The 22,458-nt window shown below is 35.7% G+C and overlaps 1 protein-coding gene across 4 annotated transcripts in view; it reads right to left on the bottom strand.

Annotated features, from left to right (window-relative positions):
* LOC150108169 (RB1-inducible coiled-coil protein 1-like) overlaps window positions 1-22,458 on the bottom strand; it is a 611,254-nt gene that overhangs the window by 398,565 nt on the left and 190,231 nt on the right. For all 4 annotated transcript variants that reach the window (XM_090390625.1, XM_090390624.1, XM_090390626.1 and 1 more), the window contains exon 10: window positions 3,592-3,776. In XM_090390625.1, the coding sequence (XP_090246751.1) occupies window positions 3,592-3,776 (185 nt within the window). The remainder of the gene's footprint in view (window positions 1-3,591; window positions 3,777-22,458) is intronic.

Here is a 22,458-nt window from a genome sequence, read left to right as displayed (position 1 = left end):
CTTAATTTTCTATATTTACTTATAGGAAATTAAATAAAGAAATAACTCAGAAATGCAAGAAACAAAGGAAATATGGCTGAATGACAAGTGTCATAAAACTAAAGACTTAGTCACCATGATTTTGCAAAACACAACAAGATAAAAGAACTTACAGGAAAGAAAATGAATAACCAACTCAATATAAACAACTATACAAAAAATGTTTATTTTTATGAAAAACATTTGATACTGTCTCTCATGATAAACTTACAGGAATCTAAGAAAACATTGGTATGGATTTCAAAAGATTTAAGAATAATAAATAACATATACTGGAAGCAATAATCTGAAATAAAGATGAACAATATGCTTCCAAAATGGATAGATATTAAAAGAATCTGATGAGGATGTGTATTATCCCAATTCTGTTTGGGATCTTCTTATAAAGAGTTGTGCAAGAAATATAAATAACCTCAGATATGCAGAGGACACAGTACTAATCGCTCGGAATGAAGAGGATCTGCAATATATAGTTAATAAACTAACAGAAAGCTGTGATAAATTTGTGCTAAATATGAACACAAAGAAATAAAAGCAATGACATATACCACATGAAGGTGAGGACTGGACATTAGGTCAGAAACCCAGTCGGTTCTCTGCCTGCCATAAAGGTGATATGGAGATTTCCTCCCAGTTATTTGTTTTGACCATTATGTGACCACAATACGGTTCAAAACTAAGAACAAAACCTTGGAATCTCAGTGGCCAACTATGAAAAAAACATTAATTGATTCGACTAGGGAGGTGTATGGTGAAGTTGTTTCCAAAAATAGAAAAATAAAAATGCCAAAGTAGATACAAGTTAAAAAAGCAATCAGGGAAAATAACAAAGCATACTAAAAATTAATAGCAAATAAGTTGGCGGATTCCCTAAAAGGATACCAAGAAAAATGTAAGATAGCTATGCTATGTGTAAGAGGAGCTAATAGAAGTCATCGGAAAACTTTGGTAAGAATATCAGGAGGTTGCAAAGTGTTCTGGAAGCTACTGAAATAGCTTAGAAATGGAGGAAAATGTATTGTTAAAGGAATCACAGATGATAAAAGTGACATGGAAAATGACTATGAATTGTGGAGTAATTACTTTGAAAAACTGTTAAATAAAACAAGCAGTAACAGAGCAGTAGAAAATTTTCAAGAGGAATGTGCAAACAGAAGTACATATTAATATTTGAGGTAGGAAAAAACTATCAGAAACATGAAATGTGGAAAGATAGCAGGAGTAGATGATATCTGACTGAAAATACTTAAATATTGAGGTATAAAAGTTTTGCAGTGGCTGCACTACATAATTCAGAGGGCATGGTCAGAAGTTCAAATTCCAGATAATTGGAATAGAGCTCTCATAGTTCCCATCTATAAAAACAGAATAAAGTGGATGGGAATTACAGAGGGATTTCTCTACTAAGTGTTCCAAGTAAGATTTGTGCAAGCATACTTGAAAAGAGGTTGAGAAAAATTGTAAAAGAGAAACTTAGAGAACAAGCTGGGTTCATGCCAAATAGAGTTTGTTAAAATCAGATTTTCAAGATTCTCAACTATTTTAAGACAAATAGTTGAGTAATCATGGGAATATGACAAGGATCTGTAGGATAAGTTTAGTAAATCTGGAAAAAGCATACAACAAGGTGCTCAGAGAAAAGCTTTTCAGAACATTACAGTTATATGGGATAAATGGAACATTCTAAAGAACAATATACAGTCTATATTCAAGTTGTAAGTCAGTGGTTAGAAGTGAAGGAAATGCAGAAAGATGGTTTGATGTAAAATCAGATATAAAGACAAGGATGCACATTGTTTCCACTCTTATTCATCATCTATAATGGATCACATTAGGAAAGAAAGCACATTAAAGCTGATAAAAAAAATTGGAGATGTCAAATTTGGCTCTTTGCTTTATGCAGTTGATATTGTACTCCTAAAAACATCCAGTGTAGGTTTCCAAGATTCGCTAACTAAATTGAATAACAGCTGTAACAAATTTGACATGAAAAAAAAAAAAGTTCAAAACTATGAAAATAATCAAGAACAAAAAAACTTCAGCTACATTCTGAATGGAAGGCCTATAGAACAAGTAAAATATTTCAGCTATTTAGCACAGTTTTTAGTGAAGATTGCAAATTCAATTTAGAAATAGACAACAGAATAAGCAAAGTAGGTATGGTTGGGAGAAAGTTGAATAAATGAAATGAAATAAGAGAGAAATTAGCCAAAACACTAACTTAGCAGTATACAAGACAATGTTCAAGCCAGTTTTAAGTTATGGATCTGAGAGATGGGTTAGAAAACTAGGGCTTGAATAGAGATCATGGATTGGCATTGGAGAGATTGGGAGGGGGGGGCTCATCCAGTAAGGATTATTTCGTTTTTAAATTCAGAGCAGATGTTTGGATGAGGAGACTGAAATCAATAATCTCTTCACTGAAAAGAGGAAGAAATTATGGAACTCATCCAATTGGACTGTTGTAGTGGCATAAACTAGCCTCTGAATCATTCAAAAAAACTAAAGTAACATTATGTTCTAATGTTATCACTTTAACGTGTTGTGAACCCTATAAACCTCTCATGATAGTATGTTGCCCACACACTTTATTTCACAAAATCCCTTATACTGAATTTCCTGATTATGATGACATCTTAAACAGTGACTCACAATCTGGTTATGCTTTAATGACATCAGCTGCATTATAACATTACTATTAACAGAGTTTCAGTTAATACACATCAACTCAGCCACCTCCTCAGTCAAAAATATCATATAACATAATCTAACATAAATTACACAGTACTGCTAATTATAAAACAAAATATATAACTTTCTGCATGTTATTATAACAACTCTCTTCCACATTGAACTAGCCAATTGCTGGCCATTATGAGTGTTGCATATAGTACATGAATTTAGTTTTTGGTGGAATACAATTTTGGAAGCTAATTCCCAAACTGTCCATCCTCATTTGTTCAGTAATTAAAAATTCCCGCCTAAAGCCCCACAGTCACAATACTATGTTGAAGGAAATCCACTACAGCAAACTAATTTCTACAAGTTGGTGTAGTGAGAGTCAAATGTGGATACTACAGAAACATATAAATGGGCAGGTGATGACTAATGAAATTCCAGCATACTCAGGAAACCGTCTGCATAAACAATTTCATAAAATCATAAATATAATTCTTATTATTATTATACGGGTATCTCCATGGAATCTGAAAACTTCTCATGTGAGACCTACATTAACCTTTATACACACAATACCTATCATACCTCACCTTGAAGTCATTCACTATCAGGGCATTCCCAATTAATTCTGGCATCTGCCACTCTACAAGAAAAAAATCTAGTCCACAGACTAACTACACTCTTACACAACTTCCAGGGTTAACCCCCTAGTTCACTTTCTATGTGGCATGGACAGAAAAATTTCTTTTGTGTTCATCTTATAGAAATAACTTCTTTGGTAAATAACAATGCTTTCTACAGATGATACCATGGAGCTTAGAAAGAAAAATTATAAATTCAACAGAGTTACTATCAGTAAATTTTAAATCTTACCTTAGACGAGAATGAAGGTTAGCAGAAAGTTCCTCTTTGGCTTTTACACATCTTTTGCGTATATCACATAAGCAATGGTGGTTACGAAGCATTAGCTGTAATTGATGCTGATGACTAGTACACAGATCGGGTAAAATAGATGTTTCTCCATGGCTTCCAAGCCTAGCTAGATTCTGGGCTAAAGCCTAAAACAAATTTTAGAATTTACAAATAGTCTCCTAAAATTTAAAAACAAAATAAAAATATATAAAACCTGAATAAAAACATTTTATAAAAACTATAACATAATTATTAATTAGGTATGTTATAATAATCACATATCATGGGGTTCAGATCATTCAATAAGCATGAATTTTTTTTAAATTTATAATCTGAATAGTTTTTAAGAGGAAAATCAGTGGGAATATTCAGGAATGGGAATTTACTTAAATAAAGAAGCACACAACAGAAAGATAAAATTATTATACAGTAAAGAAACTTATGTTAGGAAAATAGTTATTTATTTGTTAAAAATACAAAAAATTTTAAGAATAAAATAACACATGATTATCTTTACAACCTAGAGATCTATCTTTTAATCAATTTTGATGTAATTTCACTCATCACAAGCATCCTACTGGCTGATATATGACAGAGTTGCTATGGAATGATTTTCCTCCTGATATTGTAAAATTATACGAACTTGCCAGAAATTCAGATTACTTTAGTTATTAAAACATGTTATACAAGCAGACAGAAGGAACTAGGAGTTCTCCAGTTTCCATATTCTAGCAAATTATTTTATGGAATGTTCTGAACAGCATATTCTAAATGCTTTTTTCCAAGAAAAACTTCCAACAACTTTTCTCTAATCCAGAGTAATTTAATAATAAGGTGTGACACCTTTTGGCAACTCATATATGAAACTATGACTTCTGCATTACTTCAACCTTAGTATCACCTCCAGATATGGCTCCCACTGAAGAGACCTCAATAAAGGTCGAAACCGGTCTGGGTAGCGAGCCCTCCCCCATAATGCATAGCATTATACATGTCTGCAAGGAGATGTGCTTTGCATTATGGGATAATAAGGAAATTGATGTGAAGTCTTAACTTTCTTATACGAGTTGCCCCAGTCCTGAAAATACTTCAGGAGCAAACTTTGTTTGCTTACACTTGGATAAAGGATTAAACTAAGTATATAATTTCTTGGTATCTTTAATTTATAGCATAACAAGTGTAAAAACTTCCAACAACTGGATAAAAATAAACCCTTGATGTACGGAGTAATTATTTCGAAAAATTGCTGAATGAAACAATCTATGACAACACAGAGTTAAAAAACACTCAATAGGCATGCAATCAGGAATACATATACAGGGTGTTCGGGATAAATTTGACATATTTATAATTAATTATATTTTTCCGTAAGTTACATGTATTAACACACACTTCTCTTCATTTAAAAGTTTGGACCCTTCTTCATTCATATACAAGATGTCAGAAAGGATGGATAGCTGGAACCCACCTGAATCATGGAAGAGAATAACTTGTATCATGATGATTCGTGCCCGCCATCAAAATAAGGATATTACGACTGCTGCCCAATGCTCCCTGAATACAGTAAAAACAATCAGGCATGAACTAGAGACTTGCAATGGTGACTACGAGGATGTAGCAAGAAGAAAGATCCCTAGCAGACGATCTGATTGCGTTCGTACAGCAGAATTCCTCGCAAATCTGCAGGAACAGGTGTTGAAGAACCCTGGCATTGGAATTCGGGCTTTGTTCGTGGAGTTGCTAACTGTAGTCAAGCCCTGGATAACAAGGGTAGCCAATGGTAGGCCGTATGTATGGCAGCAGGATTCGGCCCCTTGCCACACCTCTGGGAAAAGTCAAAAATGGTTGTCTGAAAATTTCTACGACTTCACCAGTCCAAATGTTTGGCCTCCAAACTCCCCAGACCTTAACCCCATGGATTATTTTGTATGGGGTGCAGTTGAAAAAGACACCAATCGCACTTCCAGTAATACAAAAGCCCAGTTAATGGATAAAATTAAAACAGTTTTTGCGGCCCTTCCCAGGGAGACCGTAGCATCAGCTTGTTCGAGGTTCCGAAGCAGAATTGAAGCTGTGATCGATGCTAATGGTGGTTATTTTGAGTAAATCTTGTTGATAGTATTGTAATTAACTCTGCCTGTAATGTTTTTTTGTAAATTCATTAAATTTAATAGATACAAAGAAGATTTTCTTTTTCCTTACGAAACTGTCAAATTTATCCCGAACACCCTGTATATACTTGAAATACAAATATCCATCAAAAGCCTGAAATGTGGAAAGGCAGCTGAAGTAGATGATATTCAACCAGAAATGCTCAAGTATGGAGGTATAAAAGTCTTATAGTGGCTGCACTGCACAGTTCAGATGGACTGGACAGAGGGAGAAATTCCAGATGATTGGAGTAGAGCTCTCATTGTACCCATATATAAAAAGGAAATATAACAATGTGAGAATTGAGAGGTATTTCCCTAATGAGTGTTCCTTGTGTTCCAACAGATCAAGTAGCACAACAACACCGACTGCTGTGCGCAGACTTTCAAATAAGATCGAAGATAAGAACTTCTAGATGCCGTGGAATGAAGACAATTAAGTGGTTTCGCTTAAAAGAGGAGAGTGTGAGGAATCGTTTTAGGGAGAGGGTGTTAGAGAGGATTTCAGATGGACTGGAAAGTGTACAGGATTGGTGGAAACATAATTCAAAAGTAATCCTGAGCTGTGCAATCGAGGTGCTTGGTGAGACATCTGGAAAGATTAGAGAGCAGAAGGAGGATTCGTGGTGGAATAATGATGTACAAGTGGCAGTGACAGCTAAGAGGAAGGCAAAGCAGAAGTGGGATGAGTCGAGAGTGGAAGAGGACAGAGAGGTGTACAAAGAGAGAAAGCAAGAAGCCAAGAGAGTTGTGGAACAAACGAAGGCCATGGCATATCAAGATCTGTATGATCAATTAGAAACAAACGAAGGACAGAGAAAAATTTATCAACTAGCGAAATGTAGACATAAAGCAGCAAAGGACATCTTACATGTGAGGCAGATCAAAGATGCTGAAGAAAGAGTATTATGGAAGGATGTGGACATAAGAAACAGATGGAAAATATACTTTCAGGGACTTTTGAATGGGGAAAATGCAAGGACTCTCAGAGGAGATGGGCAGCCTTCTGAGGGGATGGTGCAGAACATCAGTAGAGTGGAAGTGACGGAGGTCATGAAGAGGATAAGGAATGGAAAATCGGTGGGCCCCGACAGAATTCCAATGGAGGCATGGAAGGCACTGGGGGAGAGGGAATTGACCTGCTGTGGGACCTGTTCATGAAAGTTTGCCAACAGGAAAATATACCTGAGGAATGGAGGGAGAGTACTCTTGTCCCCATTTACAAGGGTAAAGGGGTTGCACAAGACTGTAAAAATTACAGAGGAATAAAGTTGATGTCCCACACAATGAAGATCCTAGAAAGCGTTCTTGATGGTAGATTGAGGAAGGAGGTGGAGATTGCAAAGGAACAATTTGGTTTCATGCCTGGTAGATCAACAACAGATGCTATCTTTGGGTTACGGCAGATGATGGAAAAATATCGAGAGAAACAAAGGGAGCTACATCTGGTATTTATTGGTCTGGAGAAAGCATACGATAGAGTGCCAAGGCAAGAAGTCTGGAGGTGTCTGAGGAAGAAGAAGGTGCCGGAGAAATATGTCAGGTTGGTGCAGGAAATGTACAGAAATGTGAAGACAAGTGTTCGGACCTGTTTGGGACAGACAGAAAGTTTTCAAGTAACAGTTGGCTTGCAGGTCAGCATTAAGTCCATTTCTGTTTAATATTGTGATGGAGGTGGTAACAGAGGAGGTGAGAGAAGATGCGCCTTGGACAATGTTGAATGTAGATGACATCTTGCTGTGTGCAGATTTAAGAGAAGACGCGGGAACTAAACTGGAAAGATGGAGAAAAGTACTTGAAGAGAGAGGTATGAGACTGAGCAGAAGTAAGACAGAGCATATGTGTTGCGCAGTGGGCGGCGGCCAGGAGACAGATCTGGAGATGGAAGGAAATGTCATCAGGAAGGTGAGAGACTTTAGATACTTAGGTTCAACAGTGGAAGAAGATGGAGGAGCTGAGAAGGAAGTGGGATGCAGGATACAAGCGGGTTGGAGGAACTGGAGGGAGATGGCTAGAGTGTTATGTGATAAGAGGGTGCCGATCAATCTGAAAGGCAAAATTTATAGGACAGTAGTGAGGCCAGCTATGACATATGCTATAGAAACTGTGGCCCTGAGGAAAAATAATATCAGCAGGATGGAAGTAGCAGAGATGAGAATGCTTAGGTGGATGTGTGGTGTGACCAGAAAGGATCGTCTGAGAAATGACTATGTCAGGGGAACAGTGAAAGTTACGAACTTAGGAGCGAAAATACAGGAGGCAAGGTTGAGATGGTTTGGTCATGTGATGAGGAGGGAGGACGAATATGTGGGAAGAAGAGTCATGCAGATGGATGTGCAAGGAAGGCGGAAGCGTGGGAGGCCAAAGAAGAGATGGAGGGAGCTGGTAGAAGAGGACTTGAAGACGAAGAACTTGGATGTGGTGACAGCCCAAGACAGGAAGGTGTGGAAGAGACTCATTACAAACAGTGACCCCACTTAAGTGGGAGAAGCTGCAGAAGAAGAAGAAGAAGTGTTCCTGGTAAGATTTATACAAGTATACTTGAGAAATGATTGAGAAGGTTTGTGGAAGAAGGGACGTTTGGTGAAGTACAAGCTGGATTTAAGCAAAATGGAGTCTGTCAGGATCGGATTTTCATTTTATGACAAATAATTGAGAAATCATAGGAATAAAACAAAGACAAGTTTTGTAGACCTGAAAAAGGTATATGGCAAGGTGCCAAGAGAAAAGCTAATCAAAAACGCTACACTTATATAGTGTGAATGGGATATTATATCAAGCACTCAGTCTTTATTTGAGTTGAAAGTCAGTAGTTAAAACTAAAGGAAGTACAACAATATGGATCACATTATGAAGGAAAGCAGTATTAAACCTGATATCCAACTTGGAGATGTTAATCTCAGCTCTTTACTTTATGTGGATGATGTTATACTTCTAAATAAATCCGCTACAAGTCTGCAAGATTACCTGACTAAATTGAATAACTGCTGTCCTAAATTTGGTATGAAAATCAGCATTAAAAAGACAAAGAACAAAGACAATGAAAATGGACAGAAACATTGAAAATATCAACTGCATTGTGAATGGAGAACCTATAGAACAAATACAACATTTCAGCTACTTAGGTACAACTTTTAGTGAAGATGGTAAATTAAATATGGAAATTAAACAACAGAATCAACAAAGCCATTATGGTAGGAAGTCAACTGAATAAATTTATATGGAATAAGAGAGAAATTAGTCAGAACACTAAATTAGCTGTATATAAGACAGTGTTCAAACCAATTTTAACTTATGGATCTGGGAGCTGGGTTAGAAATAAAATGCTCGACCAAAGACTAGAGACCACAGATATGAGAGTCCTGAAAAAAATTAGGCAGCATGAACAGATGACATCAATATCATATTAAAAACAAGGATATTAGAAAAGAACTTGACATTGTTAGCATCCAGGAATGTGTTAGTAGAGCTAATCTCAGATGGTATGATCACTTAAACAGAATGAGAGAAGAAAGATTAGCAAAATAAGTGTTCTTTGCCAGGTTGACAGGAAAAAGACCCAGAGGAATAAAAAGTGCTTCATAAGACAGAAATATAAGATCTAATAATGTTGGAGTCTTCACAGATAACCGACTGATTTGGAAAGTTGGTAATGATGTAAGTTCTTCATGTAGTACTATCATAATAGCCTGTACTCTCCCCTCCCCTTGAGGGTACATGTCATGATATGATGATGAGATATTAAATAAAAGTGGGAACATTGGACATCCTTGACAGACTCCTCTGTTTATTGATTTCCATTCTGAAACTTTTCATTGGGTCTTGCAGCTGTTGGGTTGTTTTGATACCTGTTAGCTATTGCTGCAAGCAACTGATTTGGGATGTGTTAGTTTTTCTTGAGTACGGTCCACAGTTTGTTCCTTATAACTATTAAAGGTTTTCTGGTAATCTGCAAATGCTATATGCATTATATTTGATAGCTAACAGGTATCAAAACAACCCAATAGCTGCAAGAACCAATGAAAAGTTTCTATGTTGAAATCACAGTGCTTCATTTTTAAGAATTTTAATTCTTAAATTGCTGAATGAAACAATCTATGACAGCACAGAGTTGAAAAAACACTCAATAGGCATGCAATCAGGAATGCAATCCATACTTGAGGTATTAGATTCTGATTTTTCTATCCTTGCAGAAACCTCACCACATGCCTCTCTGACTGAATCAATGTTTTCTTCAGTGTTAAGCCAATGAATCTCCATGGTTTGCTTCTTGTTTTCAATCTCTTACATTTTTTTCTTGAATATTCATATTCACACCTCTAAAAGCTGCTGAATTTAGATTCATTTTAAAACTTTCTTGCACACTCTTCTTTTCAATAAAAATTTTTATCCTGCTCAAAACTAAATGGTGATCATTTCCAATTTAGAATCCTTTGTATCCGAACCACTAGGAAAACATCACTTATGAACAATAGCATAGTCAATGAGACTTTTTTTTTTCTTGGATCTTCTCTCCATGTGAATATGTGCACATTTTTCTGAACATGGTGTTCGTAACAACAGTCAATGTCTTGAACAGAAATCCAGGTACTTACCACAGTTGTTATCTTTGCTGTTTTCTCCATGTTTTCCCAAAATATTTCTACATGACTGTTAATCATCTCTGATTCTGCTTTAGATCACCAACAAAGACTAATTTTACCTTTTTTCATTGTGCCAGCTGCCTTCTCTAATACCTCAAAAAATGCTTCTACTTCTTCCTTAGTATAACTTTCTGTGGGTGTGTAGGCACAAAAAGTCTTGTTCAGTTCCTCATTTTGATATTTGCCATTCAAGATTATCCTCATATTTTGTGTTGAATACAGTTACTCCTTTTATCTGATTGCTATTGCCTGAACATAATATTTTATAATTCTTGGTTAGAAAATTATTATCCTTCTTTGTTTGGTAACACCTATTATGTTGATCTGGTATGTATCCAATTCTTCTGCTACTCTCCCATTTCTTTTCTATTGATGCTTATGTTGATGGTGTCAATAGAAAAGAAATGGGAGCAGCAGAAGAATTGGATACATACCAGATCAACATAATAGGTGTTACCAAACAAAGAAGGATAATAATTTTTCTGACATTTTATTGAGATTTATTCCAGTAGCTGACTTTTTGCTGTTTGTCCTGAATGAAAAGTTTCGAAGTTTCCCGGAACAAAAACAACAGGACCACTGTTTAATCGAGTAACACCCCTGGTATCAGTATCCAGATAGATACTTAAGAGGATGCACCATAAGATGGTGAGGAATGGACATAAGGTCAGAAGCCCTGGTCAATTCTCCATATCCATTAAAAGGCTAATAGAAGGTCTCTGCCTAGTTACCCAGCTGACCCTTAAGTATCCCCATCCTTTCTCTATAAAAAGCGATATTAATGCAATTTATTAATGAATACAAATACTTATCAACCAACCATGAAATCATATCTTAAAGATTTCAAAAAAAAAAAAAAAAAAAGATAGTTTTTAAGTTTCCATATATACATAACATCCATAAAAATCATCAAACACACCTTTCAACATTTCAATTGCAAAATCGTCTTCCCCCATTAATAATAAATTACAAAATTTACTGAAACATTAAACTAGAATATTGTCATTCATGGGCAAGAAACCAGCTGCACTGAATCCACTATCTGTTCTTCGAAATCTAGACTAATAGAATATCACTATGATTTTTTGCAATATTCCAATTCCTGACTGGTCACATCAAACCACAAAGCAAAAACCCCACAACTGAGATATTACATTGTCGTTGTTATGTTCCATCGAGTCGTTTTTGACTCCTAGTGATTCTATGAACATACATTCTCCATTCAGATCTGTCCCTGGCCATATCTTTCAGAATTTCCAAGCACATTCTAGCTGCTTCTTTAACTCCATCCACCCATCTAATTCTTGGCTGCTTCCATCAACTTTAGCAAGCATCATCATCTTCTCCAAGCTGTCATTTACTTGCATAATATGTCCGAAGTATGCCAAATTTTGCTTGATGATCATAGCTTCGAGGGAGCAATCTGGCTTTATTATGTCTATCACTGATTTTATTGGTTTGCTTTGCAGTCCATGGTATTCTTAGTAAGTGTCTCCAAACCCATAATTCAAATGCATCTATCTTCCTTCTTTCACTCTTTCTCAGGGTTCAACTTTCACATCCATACAGTACCACAGGGAATACCATTGCTTTCACGATTCTGATTTTTGTTGTGAGGCTAATATGTTTATCTTTAAAGATCTTGCTTAAATTTGTCATTGCTTTCTTTCTGAGTAATAATCTTCTTCTAACTTCTTCAGTACAATAACCATCTTGATCAATTTGGGATCCTAGGAGCACAAAAGTGTTAACTGCTTCCATTTTCTCACCATCTACTTCAAAATCATTAAGTTCACATGTTGCCATAACTTTTGTCTTTTTGAGGTTAAGTTTAAAACATATTTAGCACTTTCTTCTTTAACTTTCATAATAAGTTCCTCCAAATATTCTTTGCATTCTGCTAGCAAGGTGGTATCATCTGCATACCTCAAATTATTAATATTTCTTCCACCAATTTTAATTCCAACTGAAGGCTCCTCCAGCCCTGCCATTCTTAAAATGTATTCGCTGTACAAGTTAAACAGGTATGGAGATAAAATGCATCCTTGTCACACTCCTTTACCTATTGTGAAATACTCAGTGTCTCCAAGATCTGTTCGAACAGTAGCTTCTTGTTCATAATAAAGATTCCTCAGAAGGATAATGAAATGCTCTGGTACTCCCATTGTTCTTGACACATTCCACACATGATCTACAGAGTCAAAAGCCTTGCTATAGTCAAGGAAACAAAGGTAGACATTCTTTTGATATTCCTGTGCTCTTTCTATTATCCATCTCACACTGGTGATTTGATCTCTTGTTCTTCTGCCTTTTTGAAATCCTGCCTGTTCATCTGGCATTTCTCTCTTCATGAATGGGACCAGTCTTTTCTGAACGATCTTAAGTAAGACTTTACTTGCATGAGAAATCAGTGCTATAGTTCTGTAATTTTTACACTCTCTTACATCACCTTTCTTCAATAAAGGTATATAAACTGATTTTTTCCATTCCCTAGATATTACATACCATATAACAAAAGCAGTCCCATATATTGAAAAGGTCACCAGAATTGATTTTCAAGAAAATAAAAGCAAATACATTGCTCACAGTCTTTAGTCATAAGGATCAACTAATATGCATTAGGCACCCAATGACCCTAGATAATCTCATGTGCATAGCGATTACTGAACATCATCTACTCTCCTTTACTCTTGAACTAAGCCTCACAACAAGCTTGTAACTTGTATTTCAGCTTTGATTACTGCTGTCAGCCCATGTAATAGTATAAAGTAAATTTCTGTTCCTTGTCTTTTTTTTTTTTTTTTTTAATTTTTGTTCTTTCTTTGTGGATTACAGCATTATATTACTAGTTTTCAATACTTCCATATACATATGCATTTGGTTTTGCACACCTAATATTCAAATTTCAATTTTTAAACCTAATATTATCTCAGCCTCATTACTGAATTCAGTACTAAATAAATTAAAATAGAAACTTTTCAAGTTAGCAGCTGTAAAAAAACATGCAAAGTTAACATGTCTATGCCTCACCTTCTCATGGTCCAAGTTTAGTGAGTGTCTGCCTGAATAATGAATGAATAAGGATGATCTAGCAAATTTGGGACATTGACCAAACATTGTATACTATAATGAGACTGTTAAAAAAATCAGAAGTCAAAAAATCATATAATAAATGTTCCTGTGCAGAAGTTTGGAACCAGTACTATTGGTCTCTCCAGCATGCTATTAGTGAAGTTAAGTTGTGAAGCATATCACATATTCCTAAAACAACTGTGTTTCATGTTTGAATTTTAGAGATAATAATGTAAATTCAATTTCCTGAAAAATGGCAATTGTGACATCATTTTTACATGTGGTTGCAATACGCAGATAAAAAAAAAAAAAAAAATCATCTAACGCCTTTTTATTCCCCGTATATGGGGAGTAGGCGAGGCCATTTAGCCCTATCTAACTTTTGGAGACTGAGTGGGCAGTTCAATCTCCACTGGTACCAATCAGAGATAGATGGCCCAAGGCTATCACTAATTAAGCGGTACTCAGTGAAGAGAGATGGCTCAAATGTGCCGCCATCTCGTGGTCCCTAACCCTAACACAATATATTTAATGTCTGAAATAATGTGGGTTCTTCGGTCGATTTTCTTGAGTTTACAGGACGAAAAACCCGAGTTTCCGGGAGGAAAAACCTGCTTGCCCGTGCCAGAGATCGACTAACTCGGGAACCGGTCGAAAAAAGGCTTAGAAAAATTTCCTCTAGTCGCCGACTAGACTCGAAACCAAGTCTTCCTTCGTGCGGCCAAGCGCGGTGGTTGGCAAACGCCACATCCACTGAGCTACACAGATATATATTTTTATTTTCTTTTATTTTATTTTAACAGATATATATTGTTATCACATAAAATCTTTGCATCCAGGAATTTTGGCAAAGAGGTAAGGACAAATTATATCATCAATGTCATCATCCAGTGACAAAATTACAGGACCACAGGAAATATTCAGCTTGGATGATGCAAAGGATTACTTGATATAATGCCAATGTAAAGGGCTCTTCAGGATGATACGAGTAAGCTAAAAAGGTGAACAAATGATGGGTATCATCATGAATATAAGGTTTTGAACTTTGGAATCCATGGATGGGAGGATGCTTAATCTATTTATGAAACCATACTGAAATAGAAATAAAAAAGTTTGAGATACATGTTCATCATCAATATCAAATTCCTGATATATACCCTCTAGGGGTGTACAGGATATGATAGTATTAAAAACTTACATCATTACTAACTTCCTTCCTATCTATAATTCTCCTCCAATTCAATCTGTTACCTGTCAAGATGCCAACATTATCAGATCTTATATTTCTATCTTCTAAGGCACTTTTTATCATATCAATATACCTATATCTTGGTCTTACTCTGGGTCGTTTTTCTGCCAACTTGGCAGAAAACACTTGTTTTGCTAATCTTTCCTCTCCCATTCTGTTTAAGTGTCCATACCACGTCAGATTAGCTGTGCTAACGCATTTCGGATGCTGACAATGTCTTCCTAATTTCCTCGTTTTTAATATGATATTGCCATTGATGCCATCTGTTCACGCCTCTAATCTTTCTCAGGACTCTCATATCTGCAGTCTCTAGTCGTTGGTCAAGTGTTTTACTTCTGACCCCACCTCTCAGATCCATAAGTTAAAATTGGCTTGAAAACTGTTGTGTATACATGTTAGAGGCAGTAAAGAGAAATCAGAGGATTGTAGAATACTAAGAAAGACATTGTTTTCAGCAGAGATGAAGTGATAGTAGTTCCATGTATAATACCCTCATCAGACCACACTAAATTATTGAGCTCAGATCTGGAGGAAGAAGATCAAAACTCTGGAGAGGATGCAGAGATGGTTTTCATTCCACAAAATCTTGAATTCCACATTCTAACATTCACAGTCGTGAAAAATATTTCAAGACTGTGGAATGTTAGCTATTAGGACATATTGAAAACATATAATTTGCAAAGATTTTAAACAGAAAATGCAAAGGTGATATGATTGTGATATATAAGTTGCTTAGGTATTTACTGAATGGAGAGAGGAGAGATTTTTCAAACGATAGAATAATGAGAAGGGACAAGAACTAGAGGCCATCTTAAAAAGTAAACAAGAGTGTGAGAAGTGTTCATCATGTAGAGAATGGTGTGTGTGTGTGTGAGTTTAAAAAATCTAAGATTAAAACTAATTTTAATACTTCCAATATTTCATCTCAGTCACTGAGACATCTTCAAGGAGTACAAATAACTTTTGTGACAACACACTCAAATACAATATAGTCATAAGTGAAACATGTGGGTGACTCTAAAGTCCTAACTAGATGATGGTGCACCCTCTATGGGCATTTGTAGATGGTCTAGGATGTAAGGTGGAATTTCTGATAATTAATGTTTCCCAAATTTTGGGAAGTTTTATGCAACTGAATTTATTTAAATTCAGTTAATTTCTGAGTGTCACTGCAGATTCTAAATTCAGTCTTTCTTTTTTGAATTGGCTATGGTGGAGCATGGTGGTTTTTCTCCAGGAGATCCTGGGGGTTATATCTGCAAGGCCAAAGTAAATCCAAAAGAGTTTTTTTGCTAGATAGCAAGTAACAAAAAGAATGATTATGGAAAGATAACCTTACTCAGTGCTGATGGTAGGAAAGTGACAGAAGCAAAAAAAAAAATAGTTCAGTTACTAAGCGATCACTTTGCAAGGGTATATCATCCAGGTGGTGACTGCAGTTACTGATGTGAGAATTAAGGTAGATGAACTGGAGGTACTCGGTATATTAAAAAATATCGATGTGAATACAGCAATAAGCCTGGATGGTAATGTCAGTTCGTGGGCAACCGGAATGCACAAGTGAATTGGTAGTGCCTCTAACTAATTTGTTTAATCTAAGTCTCACCTATGGTAAGGTTCCAAGGAAGTGGACGGGAGTAAGATAGTTCCATTACATAAAGGTGGTTCCAAAACAGAAGTAGCAAATTATTATTATTATATTGTTGTTATCATTCTTATTATAGTGTCTCCATGGAGTCAGAAGACTCAACATGGGAAACTCTACATTGACAAACTAACCATTATTCACACAATGCATATCATACTTCTTAAATTCATTCACAGATGAAGCACTCACGACCACTTCTGGCAATGCATTCCACACATTCACCACCCTGAAAGCAAAAAATCTAGTCTTAACACCTTTGTTAACCATACTCTTACATAATTTCCAGGGATGACCCTTTGTTCTCTACCTTCCTGCACTGTACAGAAAAAAGTTATCAGTATCAATCCTATAAAACCCTTGAATAACTTATATGTTTCTATTGTATCTCCTGTCTTATGCCTATCAGCTAGTTTTTGAAGCTCAAGACCTTCAATCTTTCCTCATGGGAAACATTCCACAGACTTTCAACAATCTTTGTCACTTGCCTCTGGATTGTCTACACCAGTGCTTCCCAAACTTATGGATACCAAGGCCCCCTTTGGGAAAATTAAAATATTTCACGGCCCCCATCGAAAACAAAATCGTAATATAGACATATTATTGTAATATTTATTGTATTTATATTCAAGATTTTGCGCTTGTTCTTTTTTGTGTTTCTTATCAATATCTGTGAAATGAAACTTATATGAATAGGCATATATTTACTAATATTCATTAATCACTGAAATAAGCAAGAAGCAAAATTTGTGAACCAACACTAATGTGTGATTTTTTCCATTAAAATATAAAAAAGAACAAAATAGAAATAATAAAAATTAAATAAGTTTCTTTTAAGATTAAAAAAAATCTACTTAGTCTTAAAACATTTTAAATTTGTTTTCATTATTTCATGCCCCCCCCCCATAAAATTTATGTAGACTAGTCTATTTTATCATATTCCATAAAATATGCACAAATCTATTATAAAAAGTTAAAATTTAGCAAAACTTACATGCACAAACACTTACAAACCATACATGGTGCCATTTGCAGTTGAGAGAAATATACAGGGAGCCGCAGTCCACAGTTTGGGAAGCGCTGGTCTACACCACTTCTTCATCACCAAGAAAAATCCAAGTGACCAGATTTGTGCACAACAGTTCAGATGTGGCCATATTAATGCATTATAAAGTGGTACCATAACTTTCCTATCCCTGCTTGTCACTGTGTTCCTCAACAACCATGAAATTTGATGTGCTCTTTTAGCAACCTTTGCGATATACCCTCTAAAGTTCTCTGTCCACAATAACTCCCAAGTCCCTTGCCTCATCAACTTCTTGTAGTTCAATTCCATTAATATAGTATATACAATGTGATCTCATCCTCTCGCAGTGCATCACCTTACACTTAGTCATGCTAAACTAACAGCTATTTACCTTTGTCCATATGCCAGCATATTTAAGTCATCCTGCAAGATATCTAAATCACCATCATTGACTATTGCTCTTCCCAATTTTGAATCATTAGCAAACAAGTGGATATTTCCTGTCAAATTATTTCCAATATCATTAATGTACAAATTAAACAACAGAGAATCAAGTACTGAGCATTGAGGTATATCACCAGTCACCTGCCTTTTCCTGGATTCAGCTCCTCCAAAAACCACTCTTTGATATCTGAACATCAACCACTCCTCTAATCCAAATCACAGCTTTGAATCCATTCCCATTTGCTCCAATTTATGTAACAGAGTTCCACGTGGAATCCTGTCAAATACCTTTCAGTCCAGCGGTATCACCGAGTAATAATTTCCTTTATCCAACTCCAATGTTACTTTATTACAGAAAGTAAATAAGTTACTAAGGCAAGCCCTATCCTTTACAAAATCATGCTGCCCCTAATAAAGTATCATTTCTATCCACCAAGTCCTGAATTCTAATTTTTATCAATTTCTCCAAAACCTTAACCACCACTCCCGATATACTGACTGGCCTATAATATGTTACTTTTGTCTATGAACTTCCCTTATGCAGTGGAATTATTTTCCCCTCTTTCCACTCTATTGTAACTTGACCAGAACTGAGGCATAAATTAAACAGCTTGGTCACAGGACATGCTAATTCTCTTGTACATTTTCAAAACACATTCGCCAATATGCCATCTAACTCTATGGCAATGTTAGCATTAAGGTTCTGTAATATACTTAGCACCTCTATTTCTTTTATCTCTAGATCTTCATCAGTCAGAGACACATTCGGCATTGCAATATCACAACCAAGATAGTACACTTTTGCAAAACGATCACTAAGTAACTCAACTATTTGATTTGCTTCTATTACTTCCCTACCATCAACACTTTTTCAAGTCATCCTTCTATAGTTATTCCTCCTTTTACTTGCTACATAGTGAAAGAACTCTTTAGGATTTCTTCTGGACTCATCAGCTAGCTTTCTCTCATAATCAGCTTTGGCCTTCCTTACCATACAGGTCACCCTCCATCCCTGTACCTTGTACTGGCTCATGAGTATACTGATCACCTTTTTCTTTATACTTCCTCCAGAACCTTTTCTTGATCTGCAGCTGTTACTTAATAATATTATTCATCCATCGTACTCCTATTTGATTTCTTTTCCTGACTCTGGATATACCGATCTGATACTGCTTTCCTTAAACACCCTTTCACAATCTCCCACACACCATCAACATCTCTCCCCCTTCAAATTCTCATGCTATAGCACTGCTGAAAGCTGACTTCTCAGATTGTCATAATTGCCAGCCTTGTAATTCACACATACACTCCTTCTTAATAGAAAATTCAGCACTTTTTACAATTTCCCAGGTCAAGACTACATGATCACTTTCTCCAAGTGATTCTCCAAGAGACAAAGTGACTAAATTGGTTACTGATATGTTCTCCGATGCTATGACCAGATCCAACACTCTCAAACCTCTTGTCCCTTCCATTCCATTACATGCTGTCTCAGGTAATTATCTCTTGACAACTGTATAAACTACATTTTCTTTCTTCCTTGTGACCATTCCTTCTCCCAATCTATGTCGCCATAGTTAAAATCCCTCATAATAATTACTTGACCTTCACTCACCATGCTAATTTGCAAATGCATGCAATCTACATTCTCTCATATACTCCCCCCCCCCCACCCTGGGTTATAGCAGAAACCAATTACATATTTCATCCTGTTGATCCCTATCTCACACCAAATAGCCTCAAATGAACTGCCTCTGCATACCTGCCATCTTGAAGCGATGGTCTATCACTAGCCAAACCCCTCTCACCATTCTGTCCTCTTTGTCCTGCCTAAAAATACTGTATTGCTTACATTTTATCTGTATAACTATATCATTCTTAGCTAACCAAGTCTCACTAATTCCTATAATTTTTGGCCAAGTCGTACTATCTAATGCCAAAAATTCTTCACACTTATTCCGAATACTTCTGGCATTAGTATACATAAACTGCAACATCCCCTTCCTCCCATAACCTCCCTGTGTGTGAATTAGCCCACTCTGGATACAATTTATTTTCTGAGAACATTTAATCCCATATTCACAGCAATTACTGACCTTAGTATTATTGACAGCTGACTCTATCACCTGCCTCCCTAGCAAATCCCATTTCCCTGTTTTTGACTATTTACCCTATCCTTTATCAATCATTTAAAGAAATTTAAGTTTAGGTAATGTTCTTTGTATTCTGTGATTTTTTATGGAACCAACTATAGTTAAAGTTTCCAATACTAAAACAGTAAAAAAAAAGAGATGCAATAGCTATGATTGCTAGTGCAGCATGTTCTAATTGCCATGCATCAAATCTGTTTAAGTGCATGACTTATTTTTCACGGTATTAACAACACCACAAACACTTTTATCAACAAAGATGTTTTATTAACGCTAATATTTCGCTGATTTTCAACTCAGCATCATCAGAGCACAACACACATGTAAACGCAACAGTGAGTGAGTGAAACAATATAACTGCAAAAGACAAAAGATCTAAAGTCCTATATTTTTGGTGCCCTCTAACAAAAAAAAAAAAAAAAAGTTATCCAGGAGTTTTTCTTAGGATAACCGTCTCCCAAATTTTTGGCAAATTAATATCGTTGTCGCGGCATACCAGTTAGCCTTCCTTAAACGATGGCGTGACAACGATATTAATTTGCCAAAAATTTGGGAGACGGTTATCCTAAGAAAAACTCCTGAATAACTTTTTTTTTTTTTTCGTTAGAGGGCGCCAAAAATAGGACTTTAGATCTTTTGTCTTTTACAATTATATTGTTTCACTCGCTCACTGTCGCGTTTACATGTGTGTTGTGCTCTGATGATGCTGAGTTGAAAATCAGCGAAATATTAGCGTTAATAAAACATCTTTGTTGATAAAAGTGTTTGTGGTATTGTTAATACCGTGAAAAATAAGTCATGAATAACCATCAACGCCTAAGCTTACCTGTTAGACTGTTTAAGTGCAAATCATCACTCTTAAAAAATTTATTCCTTTAATCAAACTCATCCCAGACAGTCATAAAATAAATATTCAGTTTCATTTCTTTACAAAAGTTTTTACACAATCTTCATATCATTCCATTTTCTATAATCGCTCCTCTGTTTAATTCATCCCTGTTGAATCTTGGTAGCATACTCATGATCTTTCCACTCTAGCTCTTTGCATTCACTGCTATCATGAAATCTTTCAAATCCTGTCTCACAGAAAATCTTTTGCTACCTGGATCATTCGTTCCCACAACTACAATAATTTCACTCACTTTATCCCTCTGCAACTTCAGCCTCAGTTACATCCCTAATCTTTGATTCTGGATAACATGCTTTAATGACTCAACCACCTTTCACATCCTTAATTATAGAATCCCCCATATAATATCATTTTTACTCCTTTTAATCTTTATGCCCCTTACACCCTCTGCTGCTTGTTTTTGTCCCTGTTCTTCTTTCACATCCTTTTGTACATCGCTCAGTGATCTATATATTATTAATCCATTACTAAATAATCTGTCATTCTCATTTATTATCATTTCAATCCCCCCCTCATACTTTCTGTTCTATAAAAAAAAAACATCAGAGCATATTGGAATGCTGCAAGATAAACTAAACAAATTGGTCAGTTCAAAATTATAAAATATATTCTAGTCATTTAAAAATGTCAGTTCTTTGTCTCAGGAGAACCTGTTACAGCACAATTTACTCCACATGCCTCTATCAGTTACATTGGGGTATGGTTGTATAAAGAAAACATGTTTCCTATGAGAATGATCGCAAGTCTTGATGTTCACTTAAACTGTAGCCAAACCAGATGTATCATCATATATATCTCATGGATATGTCAGTGTTTATTTGAGTCAAATAAAACAGATGAAACAGTAGACACATTAAAAGATGTGAAGTGGTGTTACGTCATTGCTCTTCATAATTTATCTATTTTATTCACTCTATAGGGCTTCAAAGGTTATCTACTAACTTGATTCCTGTGAAACGTCCCCTTTTTAACTTAGGCAAATTTGTTTGATTAATTGCTGCGCCAGCCTAAGTCTAAGGATAGAAATATCTTATCCTAGGGAAAGTTCATAGATATCAAGTGTCACCAATAATATTAAATTAGATCAGGGAGCTGTGGATACCTTAGCTTTGCAGTCGTAGCCCTTTACTCTTAATTTCCTTTGGATATTCCCCACATGCATAGGTTTGATATTTTTATGAGTGGTGAAGTCAGTCAACATGCTCAGAACACACTAAGTATAAATTAGAAAACATGTTTATTTTACAACTACAGATTACAAAGAAAAACACAATGTTAATGGCAATACTAAGATAAAGAATTGCTTAGAATTTCACGCACAACTCTCTCACTTTAAATATACAAATTATTGTTAAATTAAAGAATTATTTAAGCAAATACTACATTAATTACATATTATCTGGGGCGTATTTGGCACAAAACATTATTCAGGTTCTTGGATCATATAAGTTCTAATATCAGTTCCATTACAATAATGGCTGCAATCACACAATACTAGGATTCTCAGACAGACAGCCCAATGAGATTTACAAGTGTTC

This window comes from Typopeltis vanoorti, chromosome 3 (assembly GCF_054136105.1).
Source record: "Typopeltis vanoorti isolate ZY-2024b chromosome 3, IOZ_Tvanoo_1.0, whole genome shotgun sequence".
NCBI classification, from domain to species: Eukaryota; Metazoa; Arthropoda; class Arachnida; order Uropygi; family Thelyphonidae; genus Typopeltis; species Typopeltis vanoorti.
This window is presented reverse-complemented; position numbering and strand designations above follow the sequence as displayed.